We start from the raw sequence: 22,797 nt of genomic DNA on the forward strand, positions 1-22,797 counted from the left end.
TTTGTTGAAAAAAAGTAAGCGCTGGAGCGAAATTTTAAGGACAAAGAGGATTTCAGCAAGCTTAACGTGTAAAAGAATTTTAAATTAAAAGGCATGTGCAGGAAACTCATTGGATTTGATTTGGTCATAGAGAGTGTTGATGTCACGAAATAAAATTTTAATGGAAAATATTGATGTTATTAAAAAATGGCAACGAAAATTGATTTTCATGCCGTTAGAGTCTTAAACACACGATGCCGCATTTATTACTCGATTTCGCTTAAATTTGAAACTACGAATGGTTTTAAGCCTCCTGTCATCCTACCCGATTATGGTGCAGATCGGACGACGTTAAGATGAAGCTGCATTTAGTCCGCTCTTTCGATTAAGGGGTTTAAGCCTATATAACGGGCATTTATTACCCGGTTTCGCTGTAGTTTGAAAAAAATCCCTTGATATCCCTGCGGTCTATTACGGTCGTGATTCAACCGCATTTAAACAGAGCAGCTATATAAACCGGTCTTCCGATTTAGGGTCTTATTCCCGCAATAAGCGGATTTATTGCAATAAAAATTAATACCTTTATTTATTGTGTGGAAGAGTGACTTGTATCGGGGATGGGATGGAGGTACAATAACTTGTCGATCTAGCCATGTCCGAACGTTTGTACGTCCGACCGCCTGTCCGTCTGTCTGTGGAAAGCACACTAACTTTCGAAGGCCTAAAGATAGGCACTTGGATTTATTGAACCATTGAGTGGAGCGGACGTTTTATTATTTCACTCCGCAAGAATTTTCCTGTAACTCGTAATAGGTCATTATTTTCGGAAGAAAAATTGAAGTCACTCAAGGATAGCTGCGATTGAGTTAGACATTAAGCGGTTGATGATCTGCGTCTGTTTCCAGTGGAGCGGCAGATCTAGAGCCCGGGAGTAGGCTTAGAATGGACTACAAAGACCCAACAGCTGCAGTGGTGGTATCAGGCATGTTGTCAGCTACTAAAACCTTGACTGGTGGAGAGGCTGCGCCAGGCTCCATTAGCCGACAGACGACTGGTCAGCAGGGGCTTTTGACAAAGGCACCTTAAGGACATGGCCGAACCTATTCCTTCTTCGCATGCCTGTAATTTGTCTAGGCCATCGGACTTCCCCGGCAAACCAACACGCTCTTTAAGAGGTTGGAATAATAGAAGGCACATCGCTCTCAGGTTTATGGAAAGGCTAAGACTCTCACTAATAGGAAGAGAGACTCCCTAAATTGGTCTCGGGAATTTGCTGCACAGGCTACCCCAAAGACTACCCGTCTAGATTCGAAAAATGCACCGCAGTCATCCAAAAGGCTGCGGTCACTTGGAGGGCATGTCATACCTAAAATAACTAGAACGAACAATAGTACGATGGGTCCAAGAACTTTTGCTAATGTCGCTAGGGACAGTTTGGTGATGACAGTTGTCAACAAGGGAGAAGAACAGGGCTGCATACCTAGGAATAATTGGAGTGGGATAGTCAATGGACTGTAATCAGTATACTCAAATGTCCTTGCGGAATTTTCTGGGTCTCCTCCAGTGTATGACGATGCAGGCTGGTATCGGGGCCGATATAGATTATTTGCCTTCGGATATCAGATTGGTGAGATCTCGCCAGGTGCAGCGCTAGATTTAGTCAAGAAGGCGCATGCTTGCATACCAAGAATCCATACTTGGAAGACTAAGAAAATGTAATTCCATTCTTTCAACTACCGATTGGAAGATTGGTAGATTGGTAAATTGGATGAGGCAGATGGTGTCCAGAGACATGCAGTATTCGTACCTAACTCTGGCTGTCTCGCAAACCTCAACAAGTCTGAAAGAGTTGTATCCTACTAATTCAACAAGTTGAAACTGAAGGTCTATAGAAACGGTGGATTTTGGGAATCAGGTGACGACTCAGCAATTGTTGCTGAACCAATTATCGACTGCATCGCTAAGTCTGGCGGATTGTAGGAGACTGAAAATTCACCTGCCACGATTGAAACAGGAGGCGTAGGCATCTCAACGGTACCCGATAAGCCCTGTGTGGGTGGGTCATCCAGTTGGACTGGGCTCAAGGTGTACGCCAGCGGAGAAGTACGGAACTCAGCAGGTACTTCGAGAGCAGCAGCTAGTGAAGCAGGAATAGTCCTCACCGCAAGTTTCCAGTGTCCTGAGGAAGAGAGGTTCCACAGCTTTTTCACTTGCCCCTGGATGCGTATGGAAGCTCATCATGACAAGATCTAACGAATCTTGAAAGATAAATTCCTGGCGGAATCAGAAGACGCGGCTGACGCAACAGTGGACGAAATTCTGAATCCTGACTGCAGATAAATTTCCACCATTTTAAGGCCGCTTTGACGCCACTAAAGGTCTATCCAAGAATGGTGCAATGGAATGGTTCCTGAACTAAGAATTCCGGGATTAAAACTACTCAAGGTTATGGGAAATGGGAGACACAGAGCCTGCATTCTTGGAAAGAGCAGTCAATGTGTGTTTCTTCTTCCGTTGCTAAGCACTGAAGATTTTGTATTAGCCAGCCTTGAAGTAGACAAGTCTCATTACTGGCTGGCTTCCCTATATATGGCACACGACTCAGAGATGCCGCCTTAAAACCTTAAATTGCTGGTTGAAGCCGCTTCTGTAGGGAAAAAGAGCCTCATTGTAGGAAGTGATGCTAATGCACATCGCCAGTTCAAGGCAAGTTTGGATGTCAACGAAAGGGGTGAGCTGCTTATCGAATATATTATAAGTTGCAATCTGGCGATCTGTAAAAAAGTTGATCAACCGACCTTTATTACCAGGGACAGGCAGGAGGTACTAAATATTACATTTGTAATATGCGACTGGGATGACCACAGCTTCTCTGATCATCGTTGTATTAGTTTCAGCCTTGGCGAAAATACTGCAGAAGTGGTACCTCAGCTAAACAGAAGCAAGGTAGATTGGGATAAGTTTCGGCACAAATTCAGCATGTCAATCCCTTCTAGACCAGAAAAGGAAGTGAAAAATATAATAAAAAGGATATAGACATAATAGTCAAGCGAGTCACGAAGGCCCTGAATGACTCGCTTGTATTAGCATGTCCTAGTGCCAAGTCAAGGGGCAAACAGCGACCGCCATGATGGACCCCAGACCTGGTTGGTCGAAGGAAGAACTACAGAAAACTCTTCAACGGAGCGAAAGCCACAAGAGAACCACACGATTGGGACATTTATAAGGCTGAGCTAAGAAAATATAAGGGCGAGCTGAGAAAGGCTCAGAACAAATCTTAGGTAGAATTTTGCAGCTCCGTGGAGGATACATCTGAGGCCTCTAGGCTAAGGAAGATTCTGTCCTCGAGAACTATTTCGGTGGGGTATGTTCAGAAGTCAGAGAATGTATGGACAATCTTTATTCATCAAACAATTGAACTACTCGTTGCTAAACATTCCCCGGGAAATTCTCCAACGGACAACGGTGCGCCAGAAAAGGTTGTCACTGGTATGTATTCGTCGGAGGTTATTAGGGAAATTATGTCTAAGCCGAAAATCCTTTAGGCGATAAGAAGTTTCGACTCCTTTAAGTCGCCAGTCCCTGATGAATTCTCATCGGTTGAATTAAAAGCTGTATCTGATAGACTGATCCCCTGGTTAAGACAGATATACTCTGATTGTATAAGCATGTCATATATACCTGTGGGATGGAGGGACACAAAGGTCATTTTTATTCCGAAAGCAGGAAAATCTTACCACACGAAGGCGAACGATTTTCGTTCTATTAGTCTGTCATACTTTATGCTGAAGACTCTTGAGAGGTTGATAGAAACATATCTTAGGGCAAAGATCCCTGTATATCGCCTGCCTCGGCAGCAGCATGCATATAGAAAGGCAAATCGACTGAAAGAGCCCTTCAAGACCTTATCGGCTGCATAGAGGGTTCTCTCGCTGTCAAGCAATATACAATGGTAGCATTTCGTGACATTAAAGGTGCTTTCAAAATGTAAAACCGACGTCAATCATGAAGGAGTTGGAGTTTCTAGGCATGTCCCAAACATGCCGGTCCCAAACTGTTAACGGAAGGAATGGAAAGTTTCAATTGGCATAACTTATGAATGTAGCTTAATTATTGTTAGAAAGTGCTTATCCGTTAAATATATGTGCTGATTAATGTTATCTCCATTAAAAATACTTGCAAATATCTGGACCTAACCTACGATGTTAGAATGGTGGCAACTCGTCACCTCGAGCGTCAAACCCTTATAACAGTGAGATTCTTTTTCCATATAAGTGGACGAGAACTGGGACTGGTTCCTATCACCAGAGGACCTATCCCATGACAGGTTTGGGACCTGTTTCCCGTGTTTTCCGTAGGGAACATACTTACTAAAGGATGCATTGCGGCAGGCATGGGATCTGTGGATCTCAAAAGATGGGTCAGCAGAGGAACTCCTCAAGGAATTGTACTATCTCCTCTACTTTGGAATATAGCCATTAACAATATATTATTGTTTCTAGAAAAAAAGGTGAAAAAGAGGTCGCGTATGCTGATGACGTGACAACTTCGGTTAGGGGAAAGTTTCCCATCACTCTAAGAGATATACTACTGAAAACGGTCTAGGTATAAACCCATGCAAGACAGAAGTAGCACTTTTCAGCTGAAGATACAAGTTGCCTACAGTGGAACCTGCCTCCTTGGGAGTAGAGAATGTTTCATTTACAGATGAGTGTGTTGCTGGGCAGGAAATTGAACTTCATATCCAACATTTTGGAAAGGGCAAGAAAGGTAACTCTTGCCCTATACAGCTGCAAGTGAGCCATTGGCAAAAGTTGGGGGATTAGACCGCGCGTCTTGTACTGGGTATATACTGCAGTAATCAGACCTATAATGAAATATGGTGTTGTGTTCTGATGGACGGTACTTCAAAAGGTTTCGCACTGTTCAATACTCACCCGGATCCAGAAGATGGCTTGTCGTTTTATCATCACAATTGCACTGAGGACGACACCATACGTTGCAGTGAATTTAATGCTACATCTAATGCCTCCGGGCATTGTGGCTAGACAATTTGTGGCGATCACTGCCGTGAGGCTAAGGGAGTTTTCTCTTTAGGCATGTCGCGGCTACGGACACTGTGATATCCTTGATACATTATCCGAGGATCCAGGCAGTGTGGATTCTACCCCGCCTGAGCCACTTTTTGATAAAAAGTACTGTACCACTATTCCTGATGGAACGGATTGGAACTACGATATCCCTGGCAATAGAAGTTACATAGACTTTTACACGGATGGTCCCAAACTAGACGACCAGTTAGGCTTTGGGGTGTACTCTGGGAAACTATTGGGTTGCCCAAAAAGTAATTGCGGATTTTTTAAAAGAAAGTAAATGCATTTTTAGAATGAACATTAATCAAATATACTTTTTTTACACTTTTTTTCTAAAGCAAGCTAAAAGTTACAGCTGATAACTGAAAGAAGAAAAAATGCAATTACAGAGTCACAAGCTGGGAAAAAAATTTGTCAACGCCGACTATATGAAAATTCCGCAATTACTTTTTGGTTACTTTTGGTTTGGCGGCTACGTACACTGTGTTATCCTTGATACAATGCCCGATGTTCCAGGCAATGTGGATTACGCTCTAAGTGAGCCGATTTTTAATAAATAATATTCCTAACAGATTGTATTGGAACTACGATATCCCTGGTAGTAGAAGTTATATAGGCTTCTTTACGGATGGTTCCAAACTAGACGACCAGGGGGGCTTTGGGGTGTACTCTAAAGATCTAGAACTAGTCATATCGAAGAGGTAACCCGACCACTGCAGTGTGTACCAAGCGGACATCCTTGCAATTAAGGAAGTGAAGGAATGGCTAAGATGTAATGTCATAACGATGATTAGCATAAATATCTTCTCAGACCACCAGACAGCAATTATAACCCTGCAGGACGTATTTCTGAACACAAAAACCGCCCTCGACTGTCACAGATCTCTCAACGAGATAACTGAACAGTTTAAAATTCTCCTGTTCTGGCTACCGGCCACAGAGATATCCCAGGGAATTGTAAGGCGGACGAGCTTGCGAGACTAGGAACTACCCTATACATTCCAGGGAAACTGAAATCTGAGGGTATGTCTCTAGCGACATGTAAGCTAAGTTTTCAGGACCAGCCCAACGAATGGTAGATGGCCACAAAGAGTGGGTTGTGAGCATTCCAAAACTTGAAAAGGTCTGCCGCTTTATTCTCATTAGCTAGAACAGCCTTCTCATTCATTGTGTCCGCCATGTCACTGTTTGATCGAAAAACATGCTGAAAGACTGAAGATTGCCAGTAACGACTTTTGAAAAAGCTATGAGGTCATCGAAGAGGAAGAAACTATAGAACACCTTCTGTATGTGTCCCATACTAGCAGTCAGAAGGAGTTCCACTTTAGGTTCTTATTTCTTTGAAAGCTTGTCTGATTTAACGAATGTCAACATTCGCAAGTTGTTGGGGTTTTTTAAGCGATCTGGATGGTTCAACGGTAGGAACTAAAAGGCATCTTACTTCTTCTCTTCCTGTGGTATCACAATGGAAAAAAACGTCTAAGTGAGTCTGATGGCAGACTGTCACTTAAACCTAACCTTACCTAACCTAAAGTTTTCTTTTGACAGAAATTATTTGTAAACCCCATAATCCTTTTTGAAAATAATTCGTTCGGATTGAATTATTGGGACACACTTGGAAACCATTACAACAACCAGAAGTTTTGTTCCAATATCCTCGCTCGTCTATTCTCAGTTTCCTTTAAACTTGTTATGAATCTTGACACTCACATTGAACATAAAACCCATACACTTTATACATTATACATTTTCCCCTTCCATTATACCCATTCCCCTTCAACAACTACACCATTCGGCCATCTCCTTCTTGAGTACCAATAATGTTCTCCTTGCTATCCTTGCTTGCTTGCGACATATGACACCAACTATTTTATGTATGTCTTTCCAATGCATACTACATCAATATTCTATTCCCTTTTACGTTGTTCAATGTTCCTAATGCCAAAAACCTAAGCCAGAGTACCGAAGCACATCATCAGTAATTCTATATTTTGCTGCAACAGGAACTGCCAAACAACGAGAGGACATAAAAGTAGCTGATGCTGCAAAAACAATGGCACAACTACTCTGGGATTTATGAAAGTAATCTGTATTGCCACTATTGATAAATATCTAATCGTGACTGCTGCTCCGTTGGCGTATTTTAGATTATTTTTCCCCCATGCAAGGAATAGCAACAGTTCCTTCAGCACCAAAGGATAGTTGTTGTTGGAGCATCTTAGCGGTGATAATGCGATTTATTGATTGCAGTTTGAAATCGTTGTAATCTTGTGATGGTGTTGGCATTGTGATGAGATAGTGCAAAGGAAGTGCACAGAAATGGGTGTAACTGGTAAAGAAGCATGGCTGCACTGACGAAGTTTAAGAGGGACGTACTAACGCTCAGTTTGCAATCTTATGGTAAACCAAAAATACAAAATTGCTTAATTAAATTTTGGGTGTAAAAAGGAGGGGGAACGTCCCCAAAAGAAAAAAAAAGATATTGTAATCACTGAATAGCTTTGGGGGGGGGGGGGGGGGGATTCCAAATATATGATGTAAAGCGAAGGTCGTAGATGAGTGGACTGTATGTAGCAGCTTGTTATTCCTCAGAGTTGGGGAATAACAAGCAAAGAAATAGAATACCCACAGCAACACCGCAAAGGAGTAAAAAGCAAAACACAAGTTTGGTTTCAGTAAAACGTTATAATATGTAAGTTTATTTAAATAGGGTTAGTGGGTTAGGTAGATGTTACGCTAGGGAAAGAGATGAAAAGAGGAGTTAGAATCTTCAAACCTTACCGATCGAACGCTGATGACCAAGTGTTTGATGGTAAGTTTCTAAAAAGGGCATGTAGTCAGGAATGTTCTAATTCCATATCATTCCTTTAGTACAAACTGACATGCCTTTTAGCATTCTATTACAATCAGAGTTGGGAAGTACAATTTAACAATTTAATTCAATTATAATTCAATGGTACAATTAAATTCAAGTATTCAAAACAAAAAACAAAATATAAAATCAAATGTTAAGGACAGGATTGTCCATGCCGCCGGCCTTGCATCTACGCAACATCTTCGCAGATAACTGTTGCCACACATTTCAGCGCCTCAGCGAGCAGCTGTTTCTGCAGCAGCTCAGACGGCTTGATTTCTGGTCGTTGGCTTCTTGTCCTCAACTTCTTGCGTCTGGGGGTGGCTTCAGTCGTCGCTTTCTTCGTGTAGCGGTTGGCAACTTTGGGGCTTACATATGCTGGTGTGAGGGCGGTAGGAGGCACCGGAATTTGTGGGTGCAGCATCGTATGGTGCTGGTAGCCGCATTTTCGACAGGTGGCGGCTGAGTGGCAGTCCTCCACCTCGTGACTCCGGGCCAGGCAGTTCATACAATATTTGTGGTTACGGACGGTCACCCTCCTATCTGCCACCGTCATGCCGCAGAAGATTCGGCAGTAGCGGAGCGAGTGCCTCTCCAAACAGATGGCGCACTCATAAATCTTGTTGAGATTCATTTGCTTTGAGCCCATTTTTTTTTCTGGAAATGAAGAAGGTAAGTAAGGTTTTTACGGATTAGAAGAAGCCAATGAAATGAGGTGAAATGTGGGGTTAGATGAGGGTTAGATGTGGATTTAAGCGGTGATGTTAGTGTTATTTAAGGCGAGTATGAATGGGAGGAAGATTATGATAGTGATGAGTCTAATGGATCTTGGTCCAAGAGAGGTAAATAACAAAGTTTGACTATGGGACGAGTTATTGTACCAGACGATATCCGTATATCCGCGACTCGAGTATTGTCGTCGGATCCTGGATGAGTCCGGATTATTCTCCCTAAACGCCAGTCGTTAGGAGGTAGCAGGTCATCCATGACCACGACCAAATCGCCTATCTTCAAGTTCCGATCCGAACCCTTCCACTTATATCTCTTATGGAGTGCCTTAAGATAATCTTCCCTCCACCTTATAGCGAATTGGTGATGAAGGGCTTTGAGTTTTGTCCATCTGTTGACCAGGGACAACCTCTGTGAATCCTGCTCAGGAAATGCCATGATAGGGGACCCCTTAATAAAGTGGCCGGGTGTCAAAGCCGTCAAATCACTCGGATCAGCAGAAATCGCTGATATGGGTCTGGAGTTGAGAATTCCCTCAATACGGGCAAGAAGAGTAGCAAACTGCTCGAAAGTGAATCGGTGAGCCCCAGTAATTCTCTTAAAATGGTGCTTAAAGCTCTTCACTGCGGATTCCCACAATCCGCCCATATGCGGTGCGTAGGGAGGAATAAACTGCCATTCGAAGCCATGACTGGAGTACTTCTCGGCTATATCGTCTGCTGAAGTCTTCACGAAAGTCATGAATTCTCTTAGCATTTTTCGGCTGGCGCCGACGAAATTTCTACCATTATCGGAAACTACCCTCTGGGGTAGCCCCCGCCTTCCGACGAATCGTGTGAATGCAGCCTCAAATGCTGCAGAAGAGAGCTCGGAACATGGCTCTAAGTGTATTGCTTTCGTCGCGAAACAGACGAAAACGGAAGCATATCCCTTTACCATGGGGGAGCGGCGTAAAGTAGAGCTTTTAAGCTCGAAAGGCCCTGCAAAATCGACTCCAGTAATGTGAAAAGGAGGAGTCAGAGCGCATCTCGAAGGAGGTAGTGGAGCCATGATCTGAGCACATGGTCTATGCTTAAAAATGATGCACGTCCTGCATCTGTGTATGACGCCCTTTACCCTAGGCTTGAGTCTAGAAATATAAAACTCCGTTTGGACCATTCTGCACATAAGTGTGCAATCGGCATGAGCCAGGAAATGATGTAAATGGAGTAGGTACAAGTGGCATAATCGGGAATTTCCGGGTAAGATCACGGGATGTCTCTCATTATATGGAAGAGAAGAATCAGCCAGTCGTCCATCAACTCGCATGACCCCTTCGCGATCCAGAAATGGATTCAACACCTTTAGTGAACTTCTCTCGCTTATTGCCTCGGACTTGCCTAACAGGTCGTATTCATCATGATAAAATTTCCTTTGAGACAGTGAAATTAGGCGAATCTTAGCAAATTTCACTTCCTTATGCGAAAGATATAAAGAAGTATTCTTCTCGGTAGAGCGATATCTACTAAGACAGTTGCCGTAGAATCGAAAAATATAAGAGACCACCCTTAGAGACCGAGTATAAGAAGAAAACCTCTGCAATATGTCGGATTCTTCATTCGTCTCGTGAAATGTCTGTACCTTCGAACGCCTTCCCAACTCCGGCGACTCCAAGGGATTGTTCCTTGGCCATGACGAACTTGGTTGAGTCAGCCAACATGGGCCATTGAACCATAGAGGGTTCATATTCAAATACTGAGGTGTACATCCCCTCGTGCCAAGATCGGCAGGATTATCATGCGTCGGGACGTGACGCCAAACACCATTAGGGACAAGATCGTGAATCTTTGAGGTTCGATTAGCAACATATGTCTCCCAAGACCAAGGCGGCTTTGAAAGCCAGCCGAGTACTATCGAAGAGTCCGTCCATAGAGTTATGCTGCTGATCTCGTAGTCGCATGTAGATAAAACATAATCGACCAACTTGGCAAGGAGGTATGCACCATTCAGCTCCAGCCGTGGGAGACAAACAGGCTTAAGAGGCGCAACCTTGCTTTTGGCGACCAGAAGATTAGAGAAAACCACAGACTTCTCGTTCTGACATCGCATATAAACGCAAGCGCAGTATGCAGCTTGTGAAGCGTCTGAAAATCCATGGATTTCTATGACGTCGTCAGGGACAAATCTAATCCATCTGGGTATAGAAAGGCTCTCCACGTGATATAGATCGGAGACAATTGCATCCCACGCAAGCTGAGAATCCCTGCCGAGAAAGTCGTCCCATTCAAGTCCTTCTAACCACAGTTGTTGCATAAGAATCTTGGCCCTAATAATAATAGGTGTGATCCAACCAGCGGGATCAAATAGCTGGGCAATTGCAGAGAGAATTTTGCGTTTCGTCATTTCATGACTTGACTCAACGGGTTTGACGGAATAACCAAAAGTGTCAGTTAAAGCGTTCCATTTGATTCCCAGCGTCTTAGCTGAACTTGACTCCTGGAAGCGTAAAAATTCAGAATCGTAAAGATCCTCAGGTGAGAGATGAGCCAGTAGCTGATTATCGTTGGCAATAAACTTCCTAAGGGGAAATCCTGCTTGTTTCAAAACCACAAGCAGGTCCTTCTGGGCTTGGACCGCTTCGTCCACAGAGAAGCCTCCGGACAATATATCGTCGACATAGGTTTCTCGTCTGAGAATACCTGCGACATGAGGATAATCGTGTTCTGAATCTGACGCCAGTTGTAACAGTGTACGTATAGCGAGAAACGGAGCGCAATTTACGCCAAAAGTGACGGTCCTAAGTTGATAGTCCTTAACCGGACCATTCGCTTCGGGTTTAAACAATATCCGCTGGTATGGTCTGTCGTGGGGATGAACAAGAATTTGTCTGTACATTTTCTGGATGTCTCCACAGAAAACGTATCGGTACTTCCTCCAATTGAGAAGCACAGAAGTCAAATCAGACTGCAATGTGGGTCCTACGTGAAGTACATCATTCAATGAGTAGCCAGACTTTGTCCTTCGAGAAGCGTTGAAAACAACTCGGACTTTCGTCGACTTGTGCTCAGGGCGTACAACGGCGTGATGGGGTAAATAAAAAGAGTTAAATTTACCCTCCATGGATATCTCACGAGAAGACGTTTCTTCCATGTGATTAAGAGTCAGATATTCGCCTAAAACAGCGTTGTATTGAGATTCTAATTCGGGTTCTTTCGAAAGATTTTGCTCCATACGATTATACTGAGCAAGAGCCAAGAATCTAGACGATCCTAAATACAAAGAGTATGAGAATTCGTCTTTGAACGGTAACCTCACCATATAACGACCGTCCGATATTCGAGTTGTAGTTTTCCTGTAGAATTCTTCACAGAACGCATCAGAATCTGAGACGAGAGGAGACGAGGGTATTTCTTCCTGTTCCCAAAACTTCCTGAGAAGATCGCTTATTGCGGGTTCTTCTGGTTTGAGAACGTTCACAGAGAAAGAGAATACAGTTTCAGCTCGCATTGGGCCACTGAGCACCCAACCGAATATAGTATTGTATGCTGAAGTGTCACCACAAATATTCTTCTTGATTCCTTCAATATTGATGAAACGTTCGGAATCATTGCCAAGAACTAAATCAATTTGGGCTGATTTATTAAAATGGGGATCCGCCAGATCGAGATCTTCTAAATCTGAAGGATGTGGTATTTTGAATGAGTAAGACGGTAAACGTCTGGTTAATTTTGGCAGCACAATTGCTGAAATAGTAAAACGTACATCGTGTTTTTCGGATACCACCACTAATTGACATTCTTTGTCAGAGATCTGAGTTTGTTCTCCAATACCGAAAATTTCGAATTGGGCTTTAGTAGTGGGAATTTGTAATAAATTCTGAATTCGTTTTGAGATAAATGTTCGTTGAGAACCCGGGTCTATTAGGGCTCTAACAGTGAATAATTCTCCCTGATGTTCAATTTGGACTAAAGCTGTCCTTAGAAGAATCATATCGTTGTTTGAGGCAAAATTTGCTTGAACACCGGAAGGACGATTTTGTCTTGATGTAGAAGGAATATCGTCTTGTGACTGATAATTTGGTTCTGCGTCACTTGACTTCGTCTCGGAAGTTTGTGGTTGAGAGACATTATTGTTGTTATCAGTGGTTTTCCTAAGATGGAGAAGACTGTGATGTGCTTTGTGACAAATAATGCATGTATTTTTGCTTTTACAACTTGCTTTTAGATGGTTTGAAGCCAAACAATTATTGCAAATTTTATTCTTGTAGACAAAGTCTATACGCTGTTGTGCTGTAAATTTGCGAAAATCTGGGCAAGTCCTAATTGAATGTTTGGAAACACAAACAGGACATGACGAATTTAGTTTCTCTTGGGAGTGATACGTTTGAATTTTGGCAGATGAGTTATTTGGTGACTGAGTCTTGGCAGAATTTTGAGACGGGATGTTATTCTGTTGTTTCGTAGACTTAATGCTGGTGATGCGTTCTACAACCTCGAATCTGTTTATGAGGAACTCGTCAAGTTGGTTCCATGTCGGTAAATCTCGGTGGGATTTCAAAGATTGTTCCCAAAGAGAAAGAGTTTCATCTGGTAATTTCGTCGATACCAGATATATCAAAATCGGATCCCAACTTTCGACGTCAACGTCAAGTGTCTTGAGAGTACACAGACAATCATTTACTGCCGATTGGATTCTCTGAATGGAATCACTATTCTCTACTGTTGCTGTAGGAATATTAAAAAGCATCTTCAGTTGATTGTCAACAAGCACACGCTTGTTTTCGTAGCGGGATTTCAGAGCACTCCATGCTATGTCGAAATTCTCGTCACATAAGGTGTACCTTTTGACGATTGCACCAGCGGCACCTCTGGTTTTATTCCGCAAATGGTAAAGTTTCTGAGCTTTCGTTAACTTGGGGTGGTTAACATAGACTGCCGTGAACATATCACGGAATGACGGCCATTCCTCGTAGCCTCCTTTGAAAATCTCAGTGTCACAAGGCGGTACCTTAATGCAGCTGTTTGAGACTTCCAAAGACGTGTTTTGAGGAATATATTGCTGTTGTGGTATATAACTGGGGATAAGACTGTGTCTCGTAGACTGTCTAGTATTCCCGCTAGCTATTCTGAGAATATCCAGAATTTGAGATCTGGCTGTGTAATACGCCTCAGAACTGGCGTTGAAATTTATCTTCGCATTTTCCCTGAAGTCCCTGGTGTTCGAAGACCTTGGAGACAGCATAACACCTTCATAAGTTGCCTGTAGCCTTTGCCAACGGCTCTCCAAGTCCTCTAGTTTCACCTCCAAAACCGAGTCGGTTTGGTCAGAAATGTCACTTTGTTCAAATTGTGTACAAAATGAGATCAAGTGATCACAATCGAACAAAAATTTATCGTTGTTGAGGGAAGTCTCCATAGATGCACCGGTGGAATTACTGTGGTCAGTAGACCCCGATGTCGGATTGGTATCCATACATCCAGTGTCCCCTGTGCCGGTCTTAGCACCTTTAGTCGTCAGACTCATCTCGAAAAAAGGGAAGAACAGAACTGTACGACAATGACAAATATGATATGGATGGAGTCAGCTAGAAGAAGAATCGATATCTCGTAGGTTCACCAAAAAAAGATCTTCGCGCGAATCTGTATGGCTTTTGAACCCCAAGCGTGATGTGATCCGTTGAATGAGAAACTGTTATTTTAATTGTAAGTGCAATCAAAATGTAGAGCGATCAGGAAATGTAAGCTGCAGAGCGGGAATGCAACGAATTGCCAAAAAAATACAACTTACAAATGCCAACAATCAATGTAAAAATAATCTCACTCAAAGCAGAATGCAAAGTCGAAGAATGTGGGCCGATCGGGGTGATGCAATGGATTGCGAAAATTCTGTGAGGTACAGAATTACCAGGAGCAAATGGAAGAACAGATCCCTTCTTCTATGGAAAGGTTTGATCCTGAAAATTGTAAGTGACTAGCGGGAATGCAACGAATTGCCAAATATGTACCTTACAATTTCAAAACCACAAGAGTTGTCGAGATTTGAAAACGTTAGGCCTTCGTAGAATCTCTCCATCAAAAGTGGAAGAATCGAAATCCCAGTCACTGAGAATTCCTGAGATAAAAAATTCATAAAAGGCAGCCAAACCCTCCGCTGCAAGAACTCTCGTGGAAATCCAATAAAGGGCTATAAACTCCTATCGAGCAAGAATTCTTGGGAAAGGTACGATAAAAAGTAGTGAAATTCTGCTGGAGTAAGAATTATCGTAGTAAAATGCAGTGAAATAGCAGAATTTCGTTCGAGTAAGAATTTCTCTGAAAAAGTCCCAATAAACGACAAAAAAAAATTCTTATTGAGTACGAATTTTTGTAGAAATCCAGTCAAACGAAGAGAAATTTCCTCGAAAAATCATGTGACTTCCGATTGGGAATGAAGTTTCCAATAGAGCAAGAGATCGACGGGAAAAGAAATCGACGCGAATATCCAAATCGAATCGAAAAACGTCAAAGGGTCCCAAGTCGAAATATTCTTGTCTGCAGATAAATTAGAGATTCCCAAAAAAATGTATTTCCATTTGATAGCAAATTGTATCAAATGCGGACCAATGTTTTGTGTTAGTTCAGAAATGTGTGTTGTTAGTTTTAAAATGATGAAAATAAAGATGTGTTTTATGGTGTTTGTTATTTTATGAAGTTGTAATTTTCATTTATAATAGTTTTATTTTATTTATTTGTTTGATGATGGGAACAATTGTGCTTACGTTTCACAATTTTCCTTATAACGCTAAAATATTTAAATTTATTTTTCGTAGAATGGAATCGTTGTGTTGCTTCTTCACAATATTCCAACAGCTCGCTTTCGTTGAATAAATTTTGTTTATTGTCGTAGAACGGAAGAATTGTGTTTTAATTTCCACAATTTTCCAATAAAAAACGCTTTATATTAAAACATATTTCAATCTCTAATCATCAAAACACTTGTTTGTGAAAAGAGGGGTTCCGTTGGGCTCGTTGTAAAGATACACTGTTGACAATATGTTGGCTTTTTTTCCCTTAACTTTTATTTTTCTCAAATGAATTGTTTTGGTCTTAATATGTTGGCCTGGTGCTGTACCATATGATTTCTAAATTCTTTCTTCATGTAAATATATTTGACTATGAAAGGGCATTGACCTTATGCAGTTTGCTGTTTCTCTATTCGCAAATGATCACCGCTGTTGCCTACGACCGTCGCTGCTCATGCGAGTGGGGGAATGATATGCTGTTACGATGACTGCGTGTACAAATGGATGTATATACACACGTACCTATGTTGACGAATTTGCTTTGACTATTTTTTCCCTTTCGTTGGGCGACTCCTGCATATATACGTACATATGTTGATGAAGTAGGTTTGGATATTTTCGTTTTGTTAGGGACACCGGTACACGTGAAAAATAATACGAGTCGAGTTTAATGATTATATTATCGAACACAAAATTTTTTATTTTACATTAAAATTTAATAAGAGCTGTTGGAGTTATTGAGAAACAATAGCTATTCTATAATTTCGGCGAAACTATGAAAATGTTAAGTCCGACAAAAAATCAATTTTAATTGATTAGGGATTTTATGCAAAAGTTGACAATTTTAATTGTTTTTGTTAAGAGCGATGAAAATGTATTTTATGTTGACAAAGTCTAAATGTTCGGCATAAACTTTCACTGTTCGAGCATTATTCTCAAGAAAAGTTGTTGTAAAATTTTACTTTTTTTTTTTAAACTTTCCGGAAAAAATTATATTGAAATCAATAAAGCGATGCGAAAAGAAAGCCAGCACAATATTAAAAACAAACCAAATAATTTTGTATCAAGAGAAGGGTTTTCAATTCATTTGAGAAAATTATCAATGCTTTTCTTTCTTATTCATGGGCATATGATTTGCATATCATATCTAGGTGTGTTTTACTGTAGATGCAAACATCAATAGTTGATTCTCTGTGTAGCCACAACGTTGTTATTTAAAATTTCGAACGATATAACGATTTATATATTTGATTCTAACTCTTTGTCTGTTCAATTTCGATATTTACTTGTTGTTAACGATGAATAAATGTATGTGGTTTTGTATGTTTGTGATGGAGATGTTAAAACAAATCAACATAAAAATTTTCCAATATTATACGTTGTACTTTTCCTTTAAAAAAAATTACCAACAATTTTTTCCAGTGTACTGTGATCATACGTATGTTCATAGGCTGTATTTCCAGCCTCGCTTATTGCTATTGCCGTGTGTTCTTTGTCTCTGCCAGTGGATAAGGCTGCGAGCTTTGACTGAGTGTCGATGAGTATTTATGTATACACACACGCGTGTATAACCATATATGCTTCTACTTCGTTTTGTTTTCTTTTCGTTGCTTCTAGGGCCAGGCAGTGGCCGTCGATGAACATTCAAGTATACACACACACGTGTATATTTACATACAAGAACTCTGCTTTATTTTTTTTTTTTTTCGTTGCTGTTAGCGGCCAGACATTGGCTTTCGTTGTACACCGATGACTTTATGTATGTACGTTCGTTTGTATATTCAAATAGGCATACATTGCTTTGGCCCTTTTTCATCACAATTGATGTTGGTTGGAATTGATTTTCTTTTTCTTATTAGGTGATCATGTACACTCGAAAAAAAATGCTTTTTGATACAATGCAATTTGATGGGTAGCTTAGTTAATTGCAAAATTTAAGCGATATGTTTATGGGAAATGATTTTAAATTGTAGTGTATGTTGTTGTATTGATTTGTTTTAATATTTTAGTGGAAATATAATTTTATGGGAAAATAATGATAATGTTTGTGTGCAATATGATAAATGAGTAAAGTGCAATAAACTGAAGATGATTAAGGGGCAGTGCAATTTTAATGATGATAGTGCAATAATTCAGGAAAATTTTTGTAAATTACGATTTTAAATAATTTTTTTTTTTTTTTTTTTTTTTTTTTTTTATTTTAACAAATGATGACAAAAGGAAAATGGGGGATGATTTATGATGAGGATGAAATGAATATGATGAGATGAATTTGAGGAAAAAAATTTTTTTCTTTTTTTTTTTTTTTTTTAAATACCTTTTTGTTGTATTATATTAGCCTCCATGCACAACGAAAAAAAATTTTATTTTCTCCTTTTTTTTTTTCGAATTTCTTTTAAACAAAAACGGTTCTTTTTTTTACATGGGCTTTTCTTCTTCTATCTATTTGGATTACAGACTGGGTTTCTTCTTCTTTATTGCCTTTCCTGTACATAAGTGCACCTTATGTATTTGTATCTATATGTATATAAGACGATTCTTTCGGATTTTTGGGCACGTGTTCGACCGTTATTTTCACCGTTTTTTTTTTACCGTTATAGCAAAAATTATGGATTTTTCAAACACCCTTTCAACCGAAAAAATTTTGCACTTTGCACTTTGCACTTTTTCTTGAATTTTCTGCAGATTTTTTTGTTGAGTGTATAATTTTATTGGCACACAAACGAACATTTGCAAACAAACGAATTTTGATTGGTTTTTGGCAGTTATTATGTCAATTTTTTTTTGGCTTTTTAGGCTTTTAATTTGACCATTTTCAACTTTCAAACTAACGAAAATTAACAATTTTTAATGTCGAAACGACGAAAACAACAACTTTGCATTACAAACTGACTTTTTTTTTTTTTTTTTTTGTTATCTTTTATCACATTTTATCACAGATTTTTCAAATTTATGGAATTTTTGAAATTTTGAGCACTTTTTATGATAATTAGTTCGATTTTCCTGTTTTCTGTACGATTTTTTTCGCGGTTGTTTGCAAATGTTTTTTCTTCAAGAGAACAAAAAATGGTTTTGCACTTACCGGTGCTTCACACAACTAACATGGGAACTTTGGGATTTTGGTTTGGTTTTACCTTCTGTTGTGTGTGTGAGTTTTTCTTGCAGTTTCCAGTGAACGGCTCGAAGGACCATGAATAGCTTTGGGGGGGGGGGATTCCAAATATATGATGTAAAGCGAAGGTCGTAGATGAGTGGACTGTATGTAGCAGCTTGTTATTCCTCAGAGTTGGGGAATAACAAGCAAAGAAATAGAATACCCACAGCAACACCGCAAAGGAGTAAAAAGCAAAACACAAGTTTGGTTTCAGTAAAACGTTATAATATGTAAGTTTATTTAAATAGGGTTAGTGGGTTAGGTAGATGTTACGCTAGGGAAAGAGATGAAAAGAGGAGTTAGAATCTTCAAACCTTACCGATCGAACGCTGATGACCAAGTGTTTGATGGTAAGTTTCTAAAAAGGGCATGTAGTCAGGAATGTTCTAATTCCATATCATTCCTTTAGTACAAACTGACATGCCTTTTAGCATTCTATTACAATCAGAGTTGGGAAGTACAATTTAACAATTTAATTCAATTATAATTCAATGGTACAATTAAATTCAAGTATTCAAAACAAAAAACAAAATATAAAATCAAATGTTAAGGACAGGATTGTCCAATCACTATACAGTCTTTAAAAATGGAGATATTGAGCTGAAATTTGGCACAAATACGTCCATATTTAGATATAGCTGCCATATAGACTGACCTGCCGATAAAGGGTCTGAAGCCCATAAAAGCCTTGTCCAGATCGGACTATATTTTGATATAGCTGCCTTATAGACCGATTTCCCGATAAAGGGTCTGAAGCCAATAAAAGCTTTATTTTGTAACCGATTTCGCTGAAATTTAAAACAAAGAATAGTTTTAAACCTTCCACCACCCGATCTTAATACGATTCAGACCGGACTATATTTAGATATAGCTGTCATATCCACCGATCTGTCGATTAAGGGTCTGGAATCCATAAAAGCTTTAATTATTACCCGATTTCACCGAAATGTAAATCAGTGAGTTGTTTTAAGCCTCCCGCCATCTGACCTATGCCGCTATGCCGATTAAGAGTCTGAAGCCCATAAAAGCCGATTTCGTTGAAATTTTAATTAGTGAGTTGTTTTAAGCTTCCCGTCATCAGACCCAAATATGAATCAGATCAGACTTAACAGATATAGCTATCGTATAGACCGATCTTCTAATTTTTGGTCTTTATCCCAAAAAAAGCGGATTTATTATCTAATTTCTCTGAAACTGTTACTTGTATATAAGTTTGGGACCTTAATAAAATATGATACCAGCCCCTATTTATATATAACTATGGAGTTATAATAAAGTATGATGATTATTATATACCTAATGGTGGTTATCCAACGTTCGGCACGGCCAAATTTAACAAGTTTTTACTTGCTTTGGTCCCAAAAAGTCATATGAGGATATCGGTACTTAGGGGTCCTATATCACCATATTGAATGATGCGTATAAACCTTGGAACTGATGTTGTTAGTCATAAGATGGTTCAATTTTCAGCCAAATTAGGTGAAAATTTAGGCTTCTAAGGGCTGAAGAAATCAAATCCAGGGATCGGTTAAAATGGAGACTATACATGTTTATGGGCCGATTCGGTTCATACTTGGCGTGGATGTTGAAATCAAGTTTTTGTTCCAGGTTAGATTAGGTAAGGTTTAAGTGGCAGTTTGCCATCAGACTCACTTAGACGTTTTCGTCCATTGTGATACCACAGGAATAGAAGATGGAAGATACCCTCTAGTTCCTACCGTTGAACCATCCAGATCGCTTTAAAAAACCCCAATAACTTGCGAATGTTTACATCCGCTAAACCAGACTGGTTCTCAAAGAAATGAGAACCTAAAGTGGAACTCCTTCTAACTGGTAGAGTGGGAAACACACCCAGAAGGTGTTCTATAGTCACATCTTCCTCGATGTCCCTACAGCTTCTGCAAAAGTCGTTGCTGGCAACCTTCAGTCTGTCAGCATGTTTTCTGATTAGACAGTGACCTGTCATGACGGACACAATGACTGAGACGTCTGTTCTAGCCAAAGACAGCAAGTCTAGATAAGGCCACATGGTTGTGGAATGCTCACAGCCCCCTCTTTTCAACCATCTATCATTCGTTACCCTTCGGGCCTGGTCATGAAAACTAAGCTTACATGTCGCTAGAGGCATACCCACAGATTCCAATGTCGCTGGAGTGTATAAGGCAATTCCTAATCTCGCAAGCTCGTCTGCTTTAGAATTCCCTGGGAGGTCTCTGTGGCCCGGCACCCAGAACAGGTGAATTTTGAACTGTTAAGCCATCTCGTTGTGAGATCTGCAACAGACGAGAGCGGTTTTTGTGTTCAGAAATACGTTCTCCAGGAATTTAATGGCTGCCTGGCTGTCTAAGAAGATATTTATGACAATCGTCGTAATGACATTATATCTTAGCCATTCCACCACTTTCTTCATTGCAAGGATATCTGGTTGATACACACTGCAGTGGTCGGGTAACCTCTTCCATATGACCAGTTCTAGATCTTTAAAGTACACCTCAAAGCCCACCCGGTTCTTTAGTTTGAAACCATCCGTCTAGAAGTGTATGTAACTTCTGTTACCAGGGATATCGTAGTTCCAATCGGCTCTATCAGAAATAGTGGTACAGCAATTTTTATCAAAAAGCGGCTCAGGTAGGGTGAAATCCACACTGCCTGGAACATCGGATATTGTATCAAGGATAACACATTGTCCGTAGCCGTCACATGATCAATGAGATAGCTGCCTTAACCTAACGGCAGTGGTCGCTGCAATCTACCCACAATGTCCAGAGGCATAAGATGTAGCATTAAATTCAGTGCATCAGATGGTGTTGTCCTCAGCGCGGCTGTAATGAACAAACAAGCCATCCTTTGAATCCGGTTAAGTATTGAGCTGAAGGTGGTTTTTTGAAGCGCCGTCCACCAGACCACAACACCATATAGCATAAAAGGTCTGATAACTGCAGTATATACCCAATGCATGACACGTGGTCTAAACACCCAACTTTTGCCAATGGCCCTCTTGCAGTTGTATGGGGCAAGAGTAGTCTTTCTTGCCCTTTCCAAAATGTTGGATTTGAACTTAAATTTCATGTCCAGCAAAACACCCAGAGATTTTGCGCTTTCTGTAAATGGATCATTTTCTCCACCCAAGGAGACAGGTTCCACTGTAGGCAATTTGTATCCAAGTTTTTGCCAAATCGGATGCAAATTGAGGCTTCTAGGGGCTTAAGAAGACAAATCCGGAGATCAGTTTATGTGAAGGCTTTACCTTTTTATAGATCGATTCGATGCCAAGTATGATCATCGGTGATGAAAGTCATAATTTAAATTTTTGTTCTAAAATTCAGCCAAATCGAATGAAAACTGGGGCTTCTAAGGGCTCAGGAAGTCAAATCCAGGGGTAGGTTTAAACGGGGGCTATATTTGTTTATAGAACGATTGGAATTATACTTGGCAGGGATGTCGAAAGTCGCATTTTAAGTCTTTGTTCCAAATTTCATTAAAATCTGATGAAAATGTAGGCTTCTAAGGGCTGAGGAAGTCAAATCAGGGGATCGGTCTATATTGGGGCCATATCTATTTATAGACCGATTCGGACCATATTTATCATGGATGTTGGAAGCCATAACACAAATCTTTGTTCCAAATTTCAGCCAAATCGGGAGAAAATTTATGCTTATAAGGGCTGAAGAACTCAAATACGGTGATCAATTTATATGGGGGCTATATCTGTTTATGGACAGATTCGGATCATATTTGACATGGATGTTGGAATTCATAACTTCAGTCCTTGTTCCAAATTTCAGCTAAATCGGGCGAAAATTTATGCTTATAAGGGCTGAAGAACTCAAATCCAAGTATCGGTTTATATGGGAGCGATATCTGTCTATAAACCGATTCGGATCATACTTGGCTTAGATGTCGAAAGTAGTAACGCAAGTCTTCGATCCAATTGAGGGTGAAAATTAAGGCTTTTAGGGGCTCATGAAGTCAAATCGGGAGATAGGTTTATATGGCGGCTATATCCAAATCTTAATCGATATGAACTATTGGGTTGCCCAAAAAGTAATTGCAGATTTTTTAAAAGAAAGTAAATGCATTTTTAATATAACTTAGAATGAACTTTAATCAAATATACTTTTTTACACTTTTTTTTAAAGCAAGCTAAAAGTAACAGCTGATAACTGCTGAGAGCTGAGAATAATGCAATTACAGAGTCACAAGCCGTTGAAAAAATTGTCAACGCCGA

At 40.2% G+C, this 22,797-nt stretch overlaps 2 protein-coding genes across 3 annotated transcripts in view; one reads left to right on the plus strand and one right to left on the minus strand.

Annotated features, from left to right (window-relative positions):
- Window positions 1–22,797, plus strand: part of LOC106086192 (frequenin-1) — a 228,447-nt gene that overhangs the window by 171,875 nt on the left and 33,775 nt on the right. The window lies entirely within an intron of this gene.
- On the minus strand, window positions 7,738–17,770 carry LOC131996777 (uncharacterized). The gene is made up of 2 exons (XM_059366691.1): window positions 17,733–17,770; window positions 7,738–8,583 (listed from the first exon to the last, which is right to left on the minus strand). Exons 1-2 carry the CDS (start codon window positions 17,758–17,760, stop codon window positions 8,117–8,119), a joined length of 495 nt encoding a protein of 164 aa, XP_059222674.1. The 5' UTR covers window positions 17,761–17,770; the 3' UTR covers window positions 7,738–8,116.

This window comes from Stomoxys calcitrans, chromosome 4, assembly GCF_963082655.1.
Source record: "Stomoxys calcitrans chromosome 4, idStoCalc2.1, whole genome shotgun sequence".
Classification (NCBI taxonomy): domain Eukaryota; kingdom Metazoa; phylum Arthropoda; class Insecta; order Diptera; family Muscidae; genus Stomoxys; species Stomoxys calcitrans.

What these genes read in the sequence shown, in the direction of transcription:
- LOC131996777 (XM_059366691.1), bottom strand. Translation starts at nt 17,760, where the DNA reads ATGGAGGCTAATATAATACAACAAAAAG. An exon ending in TAATATAATACAACAAAAAG is followed by an intron (nt 8,584 to 17,732) that starts GTATTTAAAAAA and finishes CTTCATTTCCAG; the next exon opens with AAAAAAAAATGGGCTCAAAG.